The sequence below is a fragment of the Pimephales promelas genome, chromosome 11 (genome assembly GCF_988280905.1).
Source record: "Pimephales promelas chromosome 11, fPimPro1.hap1.1, whole genome shotgun sequence".
In the NCBI taxonomy this organism is placed as follows: domain Eukaryota; kingdom Metazoa; phylum Chordata; class Actinopteri; order Cypriniformes; family Leuciscidae; genus Pimephales; species Pimephales promelas.
Window position 1 is genome coordinate 3,654,611 of NC_142779.1, and position 18,062 is coordinate 3,672,672.

The window sequence follows — 18,062 nt, forward strand, 5'->3', positions numbered from 1 at the left end:
TTACTGCATCTGGACGCTTTACTTTTGACTTTAATTTGTTTTGACATCATTGAATTATATTCTTTTTTTTTAATTAAATACAGCAATATTAGGGATGGGCAACGATTAATCGCGATTAATCGCATCCAAAATAAAAGTTTGTGTTTACATAATATATGTGTGTGTAGTGTGTATAATTAATTTGAATATATAAATGTGTTGTGTTATTAATATATCTAATATTTATATCTAATATTAATTGTGAATAAATATATATAAAATACATACATGCACATATTTCTTAAATGTATACATGCATGTGTGGGTATTTATATATACAAATTAATTATACACACTACACAAACATATATTATGTAAACAAATCGTTGCCCATCCCTAATACAAATACCAAAATATATGGTTAATTTATATTTATTTACAGTACATTTTTTATATATTTATGTTTTACTTTCAATAAGAACTGCCCTTTATTTTTTTTTTTTAAATTGTTTAACAAAAAAATCTCATTATTAATATGCCCTGTTTTAAGACTAAATTAATCAGAATATAATTTCATTATTTCTTTTGATTTTGGAATAAAATTTCATCCTAAGTTTTACATTTTATATAAAAATAACAATACATTAAAATCATATATTATATAGTAAAAAAAGTAAACCATAAAAATGATATTAAAATAATAAATTATATAATTTTTATTATGTTTTTGCTGATATAAATTTACATATGTATATTTTTTTAGTAATATATCATTGATTTATAATATAATTTTAATGATATTTATATCCTATTTTAAGTCTAAAATAGGCTTTATTTCTGTAAGCAAAATACAATTCTTATTTTTTTCACCCTGACAGGTTTTTGCCACATTTTGAGGTTCACCCACTGTCACCTGTTCTGTTGCACATGTTCAAAACGATCCTGTAGTTGAACCTCTAAACTCTTAAAAGACATTGGCAGTTCTTCCCTTTTCCGGAGCCAATCTGACAAGACCTGACAAAGTTTTAGGTCCAGCCAACCTTTCCCTAACACAGCTGACTGCGCTTATCAAATGCTGTCTGTTTAGTGTCAAAATTGCATCAGGTTATTGGACTCTGGGTCAAATCGAGCGAGCTCTGATGGAGATCCATCACCACAAGTGGGTTCGGGACCCAGTCCATTTGACCACGTCATGACACTTTACAATCAGACTTGCTAATCAGTTTGACAGATCGGTGGAGTCTGTAGGGGCCAACTGTAAAATCAATATGTAACTGCAGTTCCCATGTCTGTAATTGCACAATACATGTCATTTTGTGTCAGCTTAATTACGGTAGCATCCATTCTCTCCTTGGATGCCATTGCTTTGGAGCTCGATTTGTAAACCATCAAGTGTGTTTATAGATTTCAGTTCCGTGAACAAAAGTAGGGCTGCATTGGCCCTGCGTTTTGTGTGTTGAAATAACAGAACTGGATCTAGGCATGGAGAGCATCCAGGATTCTGTTGCGGCAGTCAAGCGGGTCAGTGCTGTGGTCTCAGGGGTTGATGATGACGATAATAATAATAATAATGTCAGTACCGACAAGTAGACGCCATGCTTGGGCCAAAGAGGGAGGGTGAGGCGCTGATGAAGAAAAGAGCTCTTCTTATTCTTCTCTGCTTTTCATTTTTTGTTTCTCTATGCCCAACTTGCATGCACACAGGCTGTAAAATGTTTAAACGCACCTTTTCAGTGTTTATTAGTACTGTTTTTCTCATTTTAAAATAATAGTTAAGTCTTAACACTATGAAATAACACCTGGAAGTATGTATGTAGGGACCAAAATAATGCAGTCTGTCTCATATTTGAACTGCACATTTATTGGCATTCATCAACCAACTTCATGAACTGCATCATGAACATGTTTACTGGACATTTTCCTTCACTGTCCGCTCCAAACACCCATTTGAAATATCGTTTAATACAGAAATTCGAACATAGGAATGATTTGTCTTTGTTCACAAAACTATCAAAAGGTTTTCAAAATCAGTGGTATCACCAATAGTTAATTTAGTTTTTACTGTTTCTTGTGCTTAATTAAATAGTTTTGGTTGTGAAAAGTGGGCGTTACAGTACATACCAGAATGGTCAAGTGATTGGAGAAATTCAGAAGTAAGAGGGATTCGTCTCGTCATGCTAAAAACAAGATATGTTTTTTTTTTAGGGCTGTGGATAGATTAATTGCGATTAATCGCATCCAAAATAAAAGTTTGTGTTTACATATTATTTGTGTGTGCTGTGTATAATTATTTTGTATATATAAATACACACACATGCATGTATATATTTAAGAAACTGTGTTATTTATATATTAAAAAAAAAATATATATATATATATATATATATATATATATATACACAGTATTTATTTGCAAATAATTCTTAAATGTATGTATATATATATATATATATACATATATACACACATGCATATACATATATATATATATATATATATATATATATATATATATATATATATACATTTAAGAATTATTTGCAAATAAATACTGTGTATATATATATATATATATATATATATTTAATATATAAATAACACAGTTTCTTAAATATATACATGCATGTGTGTGTATTTATATATACAAAATAATTATACACAGCACACACAAATGTATTATGTAAACACAAACTTTTATTTTGGATGCGATTAATCGCAATTATTCTTCGCACAGCCTTAGTTTTTTTTTTTACTTTGAACAAACTGCACATATTAATCGACTCCATAAGACCAGAAATTTGTATTAAGGCAGTAAATGGGTTAAGTAAGATGACGTATATAGCATGTTTAGTTCCTATTCTTCATTCATATGGAATCTTTCCCAACAGAACGTCTTTGTGTAACTGCTTTGTTTGATAAATATTTTGTGTAATTTGATTATTCACCTATCAACGTAGTTCTTGCAGCACAACTCCACTACCAGGAAATGTTGTGCGAAACCTGTTTTTGACAAACAGTGTTATTACATTTGAAAGTGTGTCCCACTTGTAGCAGAGAGAACAGATTGCTGATGTGCTTCTATGTAGTGCTTATGTAATTTGAGAGGCGCATTGAGTCTCCGTTGTTTATACGGCCCAGTTAAATCAGGAGGTGCCACTCGAGCCCACAGCAGTGACGCGCAAAGATAGCTTTTCGCTCTTTAAAGAACATGGTTTATAGAGGCGTATCTGTTATTCTGTCAACATTGTGAATTCATATTTAATGTTGGGTGATACAGGCAGATAAAGGAAGGATTGCTTTAGGATACCAGAGACACGTCCACCCCGGACAGACAACGGTGCATTTATTTTTCCCTCTCGTCGTGATCTTTATCCGACCATACCCTCATGTGGGTTTAATGTCAGACGTTCACCCAAAAATGACACTGCTGTCATTATTTACTTACCCTCATATCATTCCAAACCTGTATGCTGTTATTTCTACAAAACAAGACAAAAAATTCAAAAAAAAAAATAACGTATACACTACCGTTCATTTTTGGGGTTAGTAAGATTTTTTTTTTAATGTGAAAGAAATCTCTTATTTTCACCCAGGGCTGCATTTATTTGATCAAATATACAGTAAAAACTGTAATATTGTGAAATATTATTACAATTTAAAGTTTTATTGAAAAAAATGTATACCTGTGGTGACAAAGCTAAATTTTCAGCATCATTTCTACAGTCTTCAGTTTCAAATTTGCTGCTCAGGAAACTTTTATTATTATTATCATCAATGTGGAAATATATGGAAATATTTTTTTAGAGGTTATGATGCAGTTTTTTGAGGATTATTTGAAAGCAAGAGGAAAAAAACATTTTTTTTTTTTACAATTTAAAATATCTGGAATTTTGGATCAATTTAATCCTAAATATTCACATAGGATGCAAAAAAAAAAACAAAAAAAACGACAACTTTTGAACCCAAAAGTTTTGAATTACTTTTAACACATTGTTCATACTTGTCGCAGCTCTGCAGTCACTGGTCATTATAAGCTATGTTACATGTCAAATGTGAAGAATTATTTAAAAAATAATAATAATAACTGGGGGTTTGGAGCAACGTGATTTTTCATTTATGGGTGAATTTTTCCCTGTAAGAAACAATAGCAGCACTTTCAGAAATTGATCTCACCCATCGGATCATGGCAGTTAACACACTCTCCTTCATCAGGTTAATTTGTCTTCATATTCAACCCTGTCGGCCCTGTAAACACACTGGGGCAAGTGTAAGTGGGCCTGTACTTCACTTGTGTGTAAATATTTAAGTTATAGTTGAGCGTTTGGATGTTTAAATGGAGTAAGGGTTGAGGTAAAGGTCAAGGAGAGATTACATTCACGGACAGCGGATCCTCAGCAATGTGTGGCGTTTGAACTCACCTCTGAAGACGCTGATGAAGAGGGTGTAAAAACTCTATGATCCTCATGGGATTGTCATATAAGTGAGTGATACCGTTTCCTTTTGGACATGATATTTAATACGAAGTAGAGCTCCACGATTCTTGATAAATTGAGAATTTTTTTTTTTTTAATAGAGATCACGATTCTGAATGGACAACTAAACAAAATAACGTAATTCTGAAAAAAAATGTTAGTTGCTACAGGCTTTTAAAAGATATTAATCAATTAGATTTTTTTTTTTAAGTCAGTTTGAATGAATGATTTGATGACCTATATTCCTATAAAGACTTCACTTGTTACATCACTGGATGAATCAGGATTTTAGCCATAGGTCAATTGATATAATCTTTATTTGGATTGTCATGTTACTTTCAAAAGGTGACCATTTGCCTGATTAGGACACGTTAGGATGACCGTTTTCTAAATCAAAAATGCAAAAATTATATTGTCAAGCCTATAAATTATATACAGTAGTTATGGAAAATTATTTGAATGTTTTTTGAATGATGCCAATAAGTATGACCTCATCGCAGTCCTTATAGCTTCCCACACATTTGGTACTGGATTTGATTGCATAGCTTGGGAGGCCCTTGGTCTTGTTTGACCTACCTCCGTGCTGACTGGCAACCAGACACGGGCCTTCTTTTCCTCCAGTGTTTTTAAATCGTTCTTGTGGTGCCTCCAGTCCTACATGACCTGTTGTTCTTGGCCTGACAGACCAACTATTTCAGGCCTGTTTCTCAGCAGAGCTCAAGGCCAGCGGTCTGACGGTTGGTTACCGTTTAAGGTCGATATGAAAGCCACATTAGGAAACTAATCTAGAAACGTCTGCGTTTATAAACTACATGCCCTCTTTCGAAAACTGAGAGAAATTTGATGCTTTTAATAATAGTTTATTTGGAATTATGAAATTGTGCTAAGGTTAAGCTCATTCGTCCATCATTTACTCATCTCATGTTGTTCCAAACATATATATATATATATACAGTATATATATATATATATATATATATATATATATATATATATATATATATATATATATATATATATACATTCTTCTCTAGATATAAAAAGAAGATATTTTAGTAAATGTTTTGGGGTTTTTTTGGACATACAATGGAAGAGATTTGGTTCCAGTGTTGCTTGGTCTTCACAATATCTTTTTATGTTCCACAAAAGAAAGAATCTTTCATTGTCAAGTCACATTTACTTTCTGTTGTGGAAACAGGTTTAGATGATGATGTGAAATTAAGTAATATTTTATTTTTATTCAAATGTCATTTGTGCATGAGCATTTTCAAACTTTGCCACATTGCTCAAGTTTGATGTCATTGGCATTAAACATCGTTTCTTGTGTCTCATAACAATAACAATGATTCTAAATTACTTTATTTAAAAAGTCTTTAAAACCGATTTGTTTTAAATTCTTTCCTCTTTTTTTCCCCAAAACATTTTAAATCAATTTGCATTTTCCGGTCAACTGTTACTTAAATTTTTTATTGTCATCTGCACAAAGTAGTATGAGTCTGACCCAAAAAAAACACATGTTTTGCAGTTCAGACTAGTTATTCTCGTAGTTATATGTGTTTCTAGGACTGGTGACCTATCTGACAGACATAATGTATATTTGTACTGAACTAACAGGCCTTGATTGATTGATTAAATTAGGTGTGTGAGTTCAGAGTTGAAACAAAAACATTCTGCCAGACACTACAGAGTCATAGCACTGAGTCGAGGTGTTTGTGGAGCGCGTTTACTCTCATACTGTTGAACTCTTCAATTCTGATGAGATAAATCTGGCTGTAAGGCCCTGTCCACACTACTGCGTTCGTTTGCACCTCCTGTACAGACTAAAACGAAAAAAAAACCGAAAAAAAACGAAGACCTAAAACAGAGAAGTTTAGAAACGCTGCAGCTCCGTTTTGGGTTTTGAATCTCTGGAGGGCGTTTTAGTAGCCGGGATGCCAGCCCGAACTCCGCCTACAACATTTTTTGGTCGGGAAGTTCGGTCTGTACTCGATTTACTGAGGAGTAATTATGATCAGACAAGAAACGTTCGGGCCAATCAAATTGCCAAGGCGGGCTTTATATGATGATGGACAGATGATCTGCAAGGACATAATCATCACGTTATCAAAGAGCGCTTAACTGATTTCCCTGAGATGATTGCAGCTGGAGATTTGAGATGTATAGATTCTGCTGTGGCGACTGTTGTGAAATAAATTGACAGCGCATTAATTTTAATAGACAGAGAACTGCAATCAAGGCATTTGTTGATCGGAACGATATTTTTGGCGTCCTTCCTACATGATTCGGCAAAAGTGTAATTTATCAGCTGGCTCTGACGGTCGCTAAGAAGATGGGACGTAATGAAAAGCCTGGACTCTTAGAAGAAAAGGTTCTATATAGAACCTTAAAAGGTTCTATCAGCGCTACGTATTTGGAATCCCTAAAAGGTTCTATACACTCTTAAAAAAAAGGGTTCCTCTGGGTTCTACTATATAGAACCTTGGGGTTTCATACTTGGCCAATAGAACCTTTTACCAAAAAAATGGTTCTATATAGAACGATTTTGGAGTTCCATATATGAAGCGGGGGATGGAACCATTTCTTCTAAGAGTTTGTGGTCGTTGTGCTTTCTCATTTGGTCGCACTCATGGAAAAGTAAGTAAAAGAAGCAACACTCGTTATTTAACTTCTAAAATAAGTAAGTTCTGTAGTTGAAAACTGTGCTATGCAAAGAAGTTGACTTACTGCGTTGCTCTGATTGGTTGTTGGTGTACCGACTATCCAATTGAGTGCAGAGGTTTTTTTTTTCCTAGTTCGGTTAAGACACGCCTCATAATCAAAGCCCTACGGAGTGGTTTCAGACTCATATTCTCACTAGAATATGAGTATGACGATGTCAGGCTAGCGTTTTAGTGAAGACGGGACAAAATGGAGAAGTTTAGAAACGATGACGCAGAGGCTCACGCTCGGCTATATGATTGGGTGTCATCAGTCATGACGTATCCTTCCCTGATTCGTCAGCCACCTATCACACGACCCGTCCCCGGACCCGTCTGAGGAATAGTCAATCCGTTTCCTGTTTACACCGGCACGCGCATGCCCAGTGTTGGTGAATGCTCACATGATCCACTTTTTCAGTCGTCTTAATGTGGACAGAGATCGGAGATCACAGATAAAACGCTGGTGTGGACGGAGATCTTATTCGTTTTAATTCTCTGTTTTTACCAAGTACCAAGCTGACCTCATGAGCTTCTCCTCAGTGAGGATTCAAGTATTTACAGTAGAGTTGAGCGCCACAAAATTGTTGTGAAAATGTTCGGGTTTCTGGCTTGTTTACACTGATTCATTCAACAAATTTGTTTCGCAAATTTGATCTTTAGGTCTGATTGTCTATAAATCTTCGGCGCCATTGCAAAATAAACTAAATCATGTGATCTGTGAGTTTGAGGTCTGAAGTAAATGCAATTTTTTATCACTGCCAAGCCAACACACAAAGCTATAGTCCAACGAATTATTTGCTGAATCTGTCAGAGCGGTTACTGAATTAATGTTACTCACAGATTGAGAGGATTTTTATATAATGAAGTATAGTATACTTAAAGATACAGTACACGCGCACAGAAAAGTTTACACATAACTAGTTTAAGTAGCCTATTTTCCAAAAACATAGTTCTGTAGGAAACTTCTGCAGTTGCTCCAGACCTCTTTCCCTTCGAGGAGCGTGCCGGGGTGTCAGCCCGACTCTCATTCCAGAGAAAGTCCGATCTATCACCTTTGACCCCTGACCCCGGGATAGATCTGGCCCTAAAGCAGCGTGTCAGTGAACCTCTGGTGCGGCTGATTGAGAAAGTCTGATGCCGCTTGACAGGAGTGTTAATCGAGTCAAAGGATGGATGAATGGAGTAAGAATGGGTCGGGGGAAGGAGTGTTTATATACACAGCGGATGTTTGGATTGTCTGACTGAATAGAGCCCAACTGTCGTGACGGCTCTGTGCAGTGTTATTCATGTGCTTAATTAAGCAGCCAAAAGCTTTCATTCTGAACTGTTTATTGCTGTTTGATATCTCGACACCGTTTTCATTTTCTTTTGTCTTTGCTAAATGTCAAAAAATGTACAGAACCACATTGTTTACATATACATTCATCAAAACTATCGGACTGTCAGACTGCTATCAGACTGCTTCTGTCGTGTTGTATGTTTGTTTTTGTATGCAGCCAGTGAAGACAACAATATAGAAATTTGTGTTCTCTGTCTTATATTTCAATACCTAATCTTAGTGCTGGGCGGTATACCGGTTCTTACCAAAAACAGGTGTATATTTTTTGATTACGATGTTCATTTTTAATATATACCGCCGCCATACCGATGTATTTGACGCTGCGCCCCCGACACTGTTTCAGACGGACCCTTTACACTGTCGCACTTCTAATCAGCGACGGTGAGGCGAGGGTGAACCAAACAGCAGTGCTCTGGTGTTACGTTACAGGGAAGGTGGATGCTGAAGAACTATGGCGTTATTTTCCTGTCAAATGTCGAGAGCGCACTATTGTAGCGCGAAAGGAAATTAATATAATGCACAAGCGCGATTACGCTCTCAGATACACGCTGCTCTTGTAAGAATAGGTTTATTTTCTTTGGGCTCGATCAGCGAATCCTGCCCTTAAAACGTGTTCAGTGCAATCGCGAATCTCTCCTCTTCCCCAGCTATCAATTTTAGGTTATAAGAACGTTTTCATAACGTTCCCATTAAGTTATAATTATCAGGTACGTGCACACATAGACATCAAAGGGGGCTTGAGCACCTGCCCTTTTTATTCCTGGAGAGAAAGTGCCCTTTTTTCTGGGGTGCTTTTTTATTTTATATTTTAAGAAAATACATATTACTATTTGCGCACAGTTTCCCTGTCAAACAAACATATTTAATGCATAGTGTATCTAAATATCTGAAGCGCCGATCAGAGTAAACGCGTCACCTCTAGTGAGCTCGCGCTGCCGTTTGGACTTTAAGCCGAGCGGATAAATAGTCCGTGAGGCGCGCGCTTCAAATGAGTTTCGTTGTGCTTTTGTTTTGCCACATAAACTTTATCGAACTCTATATTGATATCGAGTATTGACGATTTTGACTCAAACTTGATATCGTTTTAGCGCGAAAAATTGTATAGTGATAATGAATGAATGAGCATATCAATTTAAGACGTGGCTAAATGTAATTTTATGGCCTTGTATGGAAAATCCGGACGTTTTTATGAATTTATATGGCCTAAAATTCTTATTATTAAAGTTAATGACTTGCATAGCTACATCAATAGTCTTTCACTTGAAGTTTAGAAATCTAAATTGGTGAATTTAGAAGAAATCTGCAGATGCAAACAGAAACAAACTTGAAATGTGGATTTTGAAGGTTTTATTTGATGATGATACAGTTCTCCCTCAAATGTGAAGTCCATGTCACCATCAGGTGTATCAAATATGTACTTGATTGACACACTGTGGCATGGTTTCCTTTGCTGCTCTATAAACCTATGAAGGAGACCATGATTTCTGTGTGAACTGATTGTTTTGTAGACATCTTTTTAAAATTAAACAATTGTATGAGTTTGAGGAAGATAAAATTAATTAACTTTTTAAATATTTTTTTAAAAATATTAGAGTTGTGTTAATATATATATACTTTTTTGTTTAAAAAAAGTAAAATAAATTTTTTTTAAAAATATGAGAAGTGCCCTTTTTAACACTTGAGCCCCTGCCCCTCAAAATGTCTGTGCACGTCCCTGATAATTATGGTATTCCTAAATGTTCTAGGAACATTCAAAACGTCCATTTTTTTTAGTCATTGTATTAACATTCTTGCTTGGTTATAAGAATGTTATTAGAATGTTAAGAAATAACAATTTTAGGTTATACTTGGTGCTATTCTATTCTACAATATTAACTAATGACAATAAAAAAAGACCATCCTAAGTCAATTTATTGATGTAATTCCTCTCTCAACCAGTAGAAAATGCTTCGAACACCTGATTATGCACCGGAAAACCGGCTTAATTCTGAAAAAAAAAAAAAAACTGTGATATAAATTTTTGGTCAAACCGCCCAGCACTACCTAATCTCATGAAATTGTGTTAAATACAGATTATTTTGCTGTAGATTCATAGCTAGTGTAAGTGAGAACTATGCAGGTAAACCTCACTCCCCTGATCTCAAGAGCCGACTTGCGACAGCAGTCTTTAGCGTATTTTTAGCGCCCCCGCCTCCTGTGCCAGCAACCCAGAGTCGAGGCATGCACAGAGTGGGGCGAGTAGGACCTGAGGGGTTATGCTAGGTCCCATTTAGTATATATGACCTCACCCACTGGGTACCTCTGCATTTTTTTTTTTCCACTGTAAATTATGCCCACTTGTGTTGCATGAGCATACACTCTACCACACTTTAGACACATTCACTTGGGTTGTCTCTTTAAAATGCTAATCTATTACGCAACCTGTTTACCCCGGAGGACCACGGCTCTTAGTTCTGTATTCAAGAAATCACATTTGTGCTGATTTCGAATTTTGACTTGAACTTAAAAGCTTATTTTATTCAAGCAACTACAGTTTGCAAGCAAGATAAGAAAAGTGCCACTAGTTGAATAAATAAAGGTATGCAGTATAAAAGTATAAAGTAGCTTTAATTTTCCTTTAACAGGGCAGTTGCAGTACCTCACTGGGACAGAAACCGAGTATTGAGCGCCTGAAGGGGTTTTCCAGGGAATGTTTTTTCTTCCTTTTGAGTGGAAATAATAAAGCTCTCAGTGTTTGGTTTGGGGGTGTAGGCAGGGACTTCATACGGTTATGAGAGAACGTCCAGAACTTGCTGTTCACGGGTCTCGTCTACTCTTCATTTATCATAATTTATTGGATGTAGTATGATGGACTGCCAGCTACCTCTCTTTTTCCTCCCTCCATTTTTTTTCTTTTGCCGTCTGCCTTCCTTGCACTTGATTTATCCTGCTTTATCTGTCTCCACACATCTATCGTCTTACAGTCTGGAGTAGCTAGCATCTTTCTCTAAAGATACAGAACATATAGGTATTCATACATTTGTAAGGCCTCTTCAGCTACAGAGACCTCAACATGTATTTTGAAATTTAAAAAGGTCTGAGTTTCATTGCATCAGACAACAAAATATTATATATTAAAATATTATTTCATTTATTTGAAAGAAAGATTTTTCAATGATGTACTGTTCAAATATTCTGACTCTTTGTGATTGAGACACGTTTTGTTTGCAGATGACATATATATATATATATATATATATATATATATATATATATATATATATATATATATATATAAAGAATATTAGTTTTTTTAGGTGTTTTTTAAGTGTTCAAATACTTTCTGGGATCATTGTATACCAAAAGTACAGAGTGCTTCTAATCCAAGTCGTTTTATTTGATTTTGTTCTCCAATTTCACTGCTTAAAAGAAGATCTTTGCCAAGGGTGCAATTGACTATTTTCATGCTGGTTTATGTTGGTTAGTGGTGCTCTGGTGCTGGACAAATGATCTGGAAGAACACCAGCATCAATAACACAACATATGCAGGTCTTTCATCAGCGTTCTCTCTCTTTTAATCAGCATGAGAGAACAGTGTGGGCACTGTAGTTGTGCTCAAGTTTTATATTTCATTTCTCGTTCACTTCTCTTTTCTCATACCCCTCAATCTCCCACAAAACTCAAGCCAAGTTTGAGCAGTGCCTGTGTGGCGGATGGGTTCTACTGGACATAATACAGGGAAACGGTGTAAATTAAACCCCCTGTGTGTGTGAAATGATGAGGACTAATTTACATTACCCAGCATCCCCCATGAAATCTCTGTCAGCTGGCTTCCAGATGAGGCGCTTCACAGAGCGAGAGCCATGAGCTGGTGTCAGATCTGTTAATAACAATCATAACTTTCACTAAAAAAATCGCTAGAGCGATATATTGTTACTCATCTGTCACTGTTGGCCTGGAGTTTTGCATATCCCTGTGTTTATTTTCTCTTCTGTTTCTCCAGTTCTGTTTAAGGCTAGTGGCCTATAGTTTGTATATTTCTGTCACTGTTTGTTATGGCAAAGCACATTTGCAATATTCTGTTATTTTCTCAGCACTTTCTGCCTTTATACACTGTATAAATATATGGCACTACACATGGGGGAAACACAAATTCTCCAAACTTATTAAATTTTCATATTTGAATTCACCAAAGTCTGACAATAACTGTCTCATAAATGTCGTTTCTTTTGCTCACGTGGCATTAAAAAAGCTTATTTTTCAGGCAAGGCCAGCGGAGCTTCTAACACCAGCTAATGGGCTATATGCACGCATAAGTTCCGCATTTGACGTAAGGATGCTCGTCTATTTCCGGTTGTGTAGATTAAAGCGGAGGAAAACCGGAGAAAACGGGATTATGGCACAGTCTTCAATATTTACTGTCCTCCCGTCTTTGAAACGAAACGTACATACGTTTAGATGTAATTTTATATACAGTTATGTTTATTTGATATAATTTTAAAAAGGAGCATAAACACAACGAGGGGTGTCTGTTTTATCTGTTTTTGTGACTAACGTTTCATTAGTATAACCATGGAGTATGAAATTCAATATAAATTCTCGCTATTGCATTGGACTCTATGATCGGCGGAAGTTATCGAGCATCCCTAATGCTTCACCGGAAATACCGCCGTGCATAGAGCCCATTGACTATCAATTGGCTCTTTTATTTAGAAGGCGGGGCTTACTCCACCATATTGTGCGTTGCACTTTCTCTCATTCATAATTAATATGACCGTTGTATAGATTTGTATATCTAAATTCTTTGCATCTATGATTGCAACATTCAAAACTTAAAAATGTCGTTGAGTTGACGTTGTAATTCTTCAATTGGGTTAGTCAGCCTGGCCTAGAAAGTTCATTCTCCCCTTTTTGACCTCCCGCTGCCTTGGAGGGCCATTTTCGGGCTCCTACAAATGACTGCATTCTTTTTTTTGCAGCAATTCTTGTTTTAACAGCTCATGGGGGAAGGTGTTGGCTTCATGACTGAATACGCAATGTGTGTCTGAATTTTGGCTTGCCGGAGTGGAGTGAAGTCCTATAAACAAATGAGAACCGACCAAGCTGTTCCTTCACTGAAGGAGTCATTGTTACACGTCTCTGGCTGCTCTGAGTTGCTGGTTCTGGAACGATTCTGCTCTTATGTTTGTGACGATTGAGGTCAAGCTGTAGTAACCCTAGCTGACCTGGTGTTGTTGCCTAAGGGTGGAAAGATCCTTGTTCATCATCATACCTAGGTAATTGTTAGTTGGAATCTGCACCTGACCCTCGTTTGAACCCTTTGAGGGTGAGTTAAGACTTTGTGCACTGATGTGTATCCCTCCACCCAGTGACTTAACTACACGTTGTTTCAGTCACGAATGTAAAATTGAAGTAGTGTAGTGTACACAAAGTCTTGGTGAGCTGCTTACCTAGCCAATATTTTTAGGCAAAAGTGAAAATGTGCTTGGTGTTTGCCCGTTCAAAAGTTAAAGGGGTGGTTGAATATGATTTCACTTTTCTAATTTTAGTTTGTGTTTGCAATGTTGCCGTTTGATCTGCAAAGTAACGACGCTCAAAGTTCAAAGCAAAGGGAGATATTTGCTTTTAAAGAAAACGCTTGGCTGGTAGGGACTACAAAAGCTTCCTTCCGGGTTAGTGACATCACCAACCTTAAAATTGACATAAACCCCGCCCCCGGAACACGATTTATAGATTATCAAGACAGAATATGCTAATCAATGACTAGAATATAACTACACAAAAGCTACGTAAATTCACCAACTAACCATTCAGAAATGTTGTCACTACTTCATGAGTCTCTCCATCGTTTTGAACATTGAACATTGACGGTTTGAACATTTTTTCAGTGCAGCGGTGTGTGAGGGAAAAGGACACGAGCTCTTGGAGCTTTTGAAGCTCCGCCCCCTGTGCCGGGAGCAGCAGCTCATTTGCATTTAAAGGGACAGACAAAAACAGTGCTCACCCTCAAAAAGTGGCAAATTTAACATGCTATATAAAAATATATGTGGGGTATTTTGAGCTAAAACTTCACACACACACTCTAGTGACATCAAAGACTTATTTTACATCTTGTGAAAAGCGCTTTATACCACCCCTTTAAGGTCATACGGATGCTTACCTGTGTGATGCGACATGGTTGTAAGGGTGTTTTGGGTAGTTGCTAATTTGTAATGATCCTCCTGTTTATTTGTCCTTCTGTAGGTGATGCTTCTGCGCTGAAGGACCTGGGCCGGGCGTTAGTGCTCCACAGGAGGACAGTGATGCCCTATGCGGCCTACGCCCGTAAGCGGAAGGGTTCGAACGACGAGAAAGAAGTGGAGCAATACGCTAGTCTGGTGGGCCAGTCGTGTGCAGAGAGAATTCTGCTTTACAGAGCTTAGAGCCCCTTTATACAGTACCTTACAAACATCTGTCTCTCTGTCTTTCAAAACATGTAAGTGTTTGTAGGTCTGTCTGTTTATTGTCTCCCTGATTGTATATTTGTCTGCTTTTCTTTGTTTTTGTCGTCTTCCTCCTCCAGAAGTATTTTCCCCATCTGTGTGTGCTGTTTGCTTTCTTTTTTTGTACTGCCGTGGATTGCTTCACTCACCCCGTCTTTCGTAATCTCGATGAACTCTACTTTTATATTATCTCGCCAGCAGCGCTTTGCAATAATCCCACTTGCGCACATTCAACACGCAACGACCAGGCACACGTGTTATGTATCCCAGAGTATTACTCATTTACAACTCACTGAGCACATCTTAACTAGCTATAGATAATATGATATGATGTGCCGCCCTAATTCTGAATACTGTATATGTCGTGTCTGGATGGTATTTCTAGACTGCGGTTGCCCTGAAACTTTTGGCCTTTTGTGACATAATCACTGCTTTCCCAAAGTGTTTAATGTCCCTGATATTTATATTCTTCTAAAGCTACTAATACCATTCAAATTAAGTGCTATAACACAATGAAAATTATACTGCACACGACTTGGATAGTTGAATCCATTCATTTTTTCTTTTCTCACTTTGTCTTTCAGTTGAAGTAATAACTCGAGTGCTTTTATTGTTTTGTTTCAAGTAAAATAAAAAAATGATAAAATAACAACTGGTTTGGTCTCGATTTGTTGAAATTTGTGGGACTCAAAACACCTTTTTTTGTATTTAAAGGGATACTCACCTCTGGAAAGATGAATGTGTATTTAAAATGGGTGATTTATGTAGAAGAAATGTGAAAATATTTTTGAATTTGGAGCTTTCTAGTCTGAGAAAAGCCATAAAATGTATTTTTGGCTTATGTGGATGAAAGACAACAACTCCCAGAATGCACTTGCTTCACTGCCCTAGGAGGCCACGCCTACCGGTAACAGAGCGCAGTAGTTAAACAACAAGTCTAGGCTACTAGTGAGTCTCCGCGATGAGTCTGCCCGAAAATGTGTTTTCGAGATCGTCCAAAATGTCCGGGATTCGGCTTTTGCGTTCTACAGTCGCCATTCATTATGTTTACTGTGGCGAGCGGGACGAGTGAGGGCCGCGGGAGAAAGGCGCGAGGCCGGTGGCGTGATTACAGCCGAGCGACGCCTGTGAAACGCGCCGGTCTCGTATCTCTCACGGAGGAGCGGGAATTTTCATAGCAATGTTAAAACGCACATCAACCGATCACTTGTTTAGCGTTCATGTAAACACTACATTCAGATTCACCAATCAGAATGAATTCAGTTAGATTGAAACAAAAGCTGTGCATGTAAACAATGAATGGCGACTGCAGAAAGCAAAAGCTGAATCCCGGGCATCGACGGCCGGACATGTCCGGGAAAAAGAGGATGGTAACCCCTACGACTCAGCTTTCTCCACAGAACAAGAGCCGGCTAGCTTAGCTTCCAAAAAAAGATGGCTGACACTATGTGTTAAAAAATTATCCACCTCAATTTAGTGCATCTGTTTTTTCCCCACATTTTTAGAATTTATGTTGTTGAATTTTTGGTTTTTTTTTTTTTTTTTTTTGGACAAAAACAGTGATGATTTCAAAATGCTTGTTTTTTTTTTTTCCAAGCACCTGGTCTTGATTAAAGATTACCAAGGTAAAACATTTTTTAATATATATTTACTTGCACGGATTAATTGTTCACCACAAGACTAGTAATATGCGCTAACAAAGTAAATAGGTTTAATTTTGATTTCACGGGGGCTTTAACCTGGTGAGCGTTGTGGAATCTAGTGATACGTTTTCTTCAGAAGTGTTTGCTGTAAACATGAGGTAGACTATCCTGTACACTCTTAAATCTGGAAGTCAAACAATCACATCAGTGTCGTCAGTGGGTGTGTGTCGTCTACATGCCTTTGTAACTGTGTTTTATCTTTCTCTTCTAGTCTCTCGGTTCTCTGTTGGCGCTGCCGCACTGTTTTAGTGTCTCTGTGCTGTGTATGCGGACTGGAAAAACAGCAGGCATCACTTTACCATTATAGAAGATTTGGCTATGATCTTACTGTATGTTTAAGAGGGCTGTGAGACACAGGCTATTTGAGATGACAGACAAAATCATTGAGTCCTGCTTTAGCATCCTCATTAAATCCGATCAGCCTCTCATTTAATGTTTCAATTTCAATTCGTTTTTTCTTTCATTTGCTCCTTTAGAAGCCTTTGTTTCTGCAGGATTGTGGGATATTGAAGATGGTGAAGGATATATCTACGCTGCCATCTAAGAGTACGAGCAGAAAAGATCTTATGGATTCAGACGTGCCTTCATTCCTCTGTACTCTGCCTGCAAAGGTATCATTTTTCAGGTTTCGGGACACATCCGAGATCGTTTCCATCCACTGTAATCCGCTTATTTCAGTCTCTGATATTGTTTAAAGCATGTTCAAACACACAAACATTGGTAAATCCCCTCTACCGAGCTCATAGCGCACAAGAAGTTTAGTACCATCGAGTGGCGACCACAGGACAGAAACACTGGTTGCTTTGTGGCGCTGGTGAAGATTTTTCTCTGCTCTTAGACTCTCTTCAAGTTTCATGGAATTAACCGCCGGGTTTCCGCACGGATAGGCCACATGAACCAAAGGGAAGCGGAGAAAAGGAAAACGGTAAACATGGAATGAGATGAGAGGATGTAATGTAACCTCTGGTAATGATTCTGCCGTCATCCCACTCAATCCACTGCCATTGGGTTCAGCCAATCAGATTATTTAGATGAGTTGAGCATGGTGAGGTTAGCTTTTTGTTATTTGAATGGTCTTGATTACAGTTTTATACCGTATTAAACATAAAAACTATTTAATTTAATGCTAATACCATGCTATTCTTTGCATTTCTATTAAAATACTAGGGGATATACATGTGGCACTCAAACAGCTCTTGTGAACCACTGTTTTTTTTTTTTGTTTTTTTTTTTTATCTAACAAAGGTGCATTAAATTGATAAAAAGTGACTGTAAATACATTTATATTGTTACAAACGATTTATTTTTCTACTAAAGTAGTTCTTACTTACTTTTACTAGTTTTCTACTAAAGTATTTTTCACTAAACTAGGGGATATAAATGTGGCACTCAAACAGCACTAGTGAACT

At 36.9% G+C, this 18,062-nt stretch overlaps 1 protein-coding gene across 8 annotated transcripts in view; it reads left to right on the forward strand.

The window, feature by feature from the left end:
• The window catches only part of ate1 (arginyltransferase 1), a 93,537-nt gene extending 77,259 nt beyond the window's left edge, over window positions 1-16,278 (forward strand). For all 8 annotated transcript variants that reach the window (XM_039672277.2, XM_039672275.2, XM_089116764.1 and 5 more), the window contains one exon: window positions 14,712-16,278. In XM_039672277.2, the coding sequence (XP_039528211.1) occupies window positions 14,712-14,890 (179 nt within the window). In that variant the 3' untranslated portion in view covers window positions 14,891-16,278. The remainder of the gene's footprint in view (window positions 1-14,711) is intronic.
• The last annotated feature ends 1,784 nt before the right edge of the window (window positions 16,279-18,062 follow it).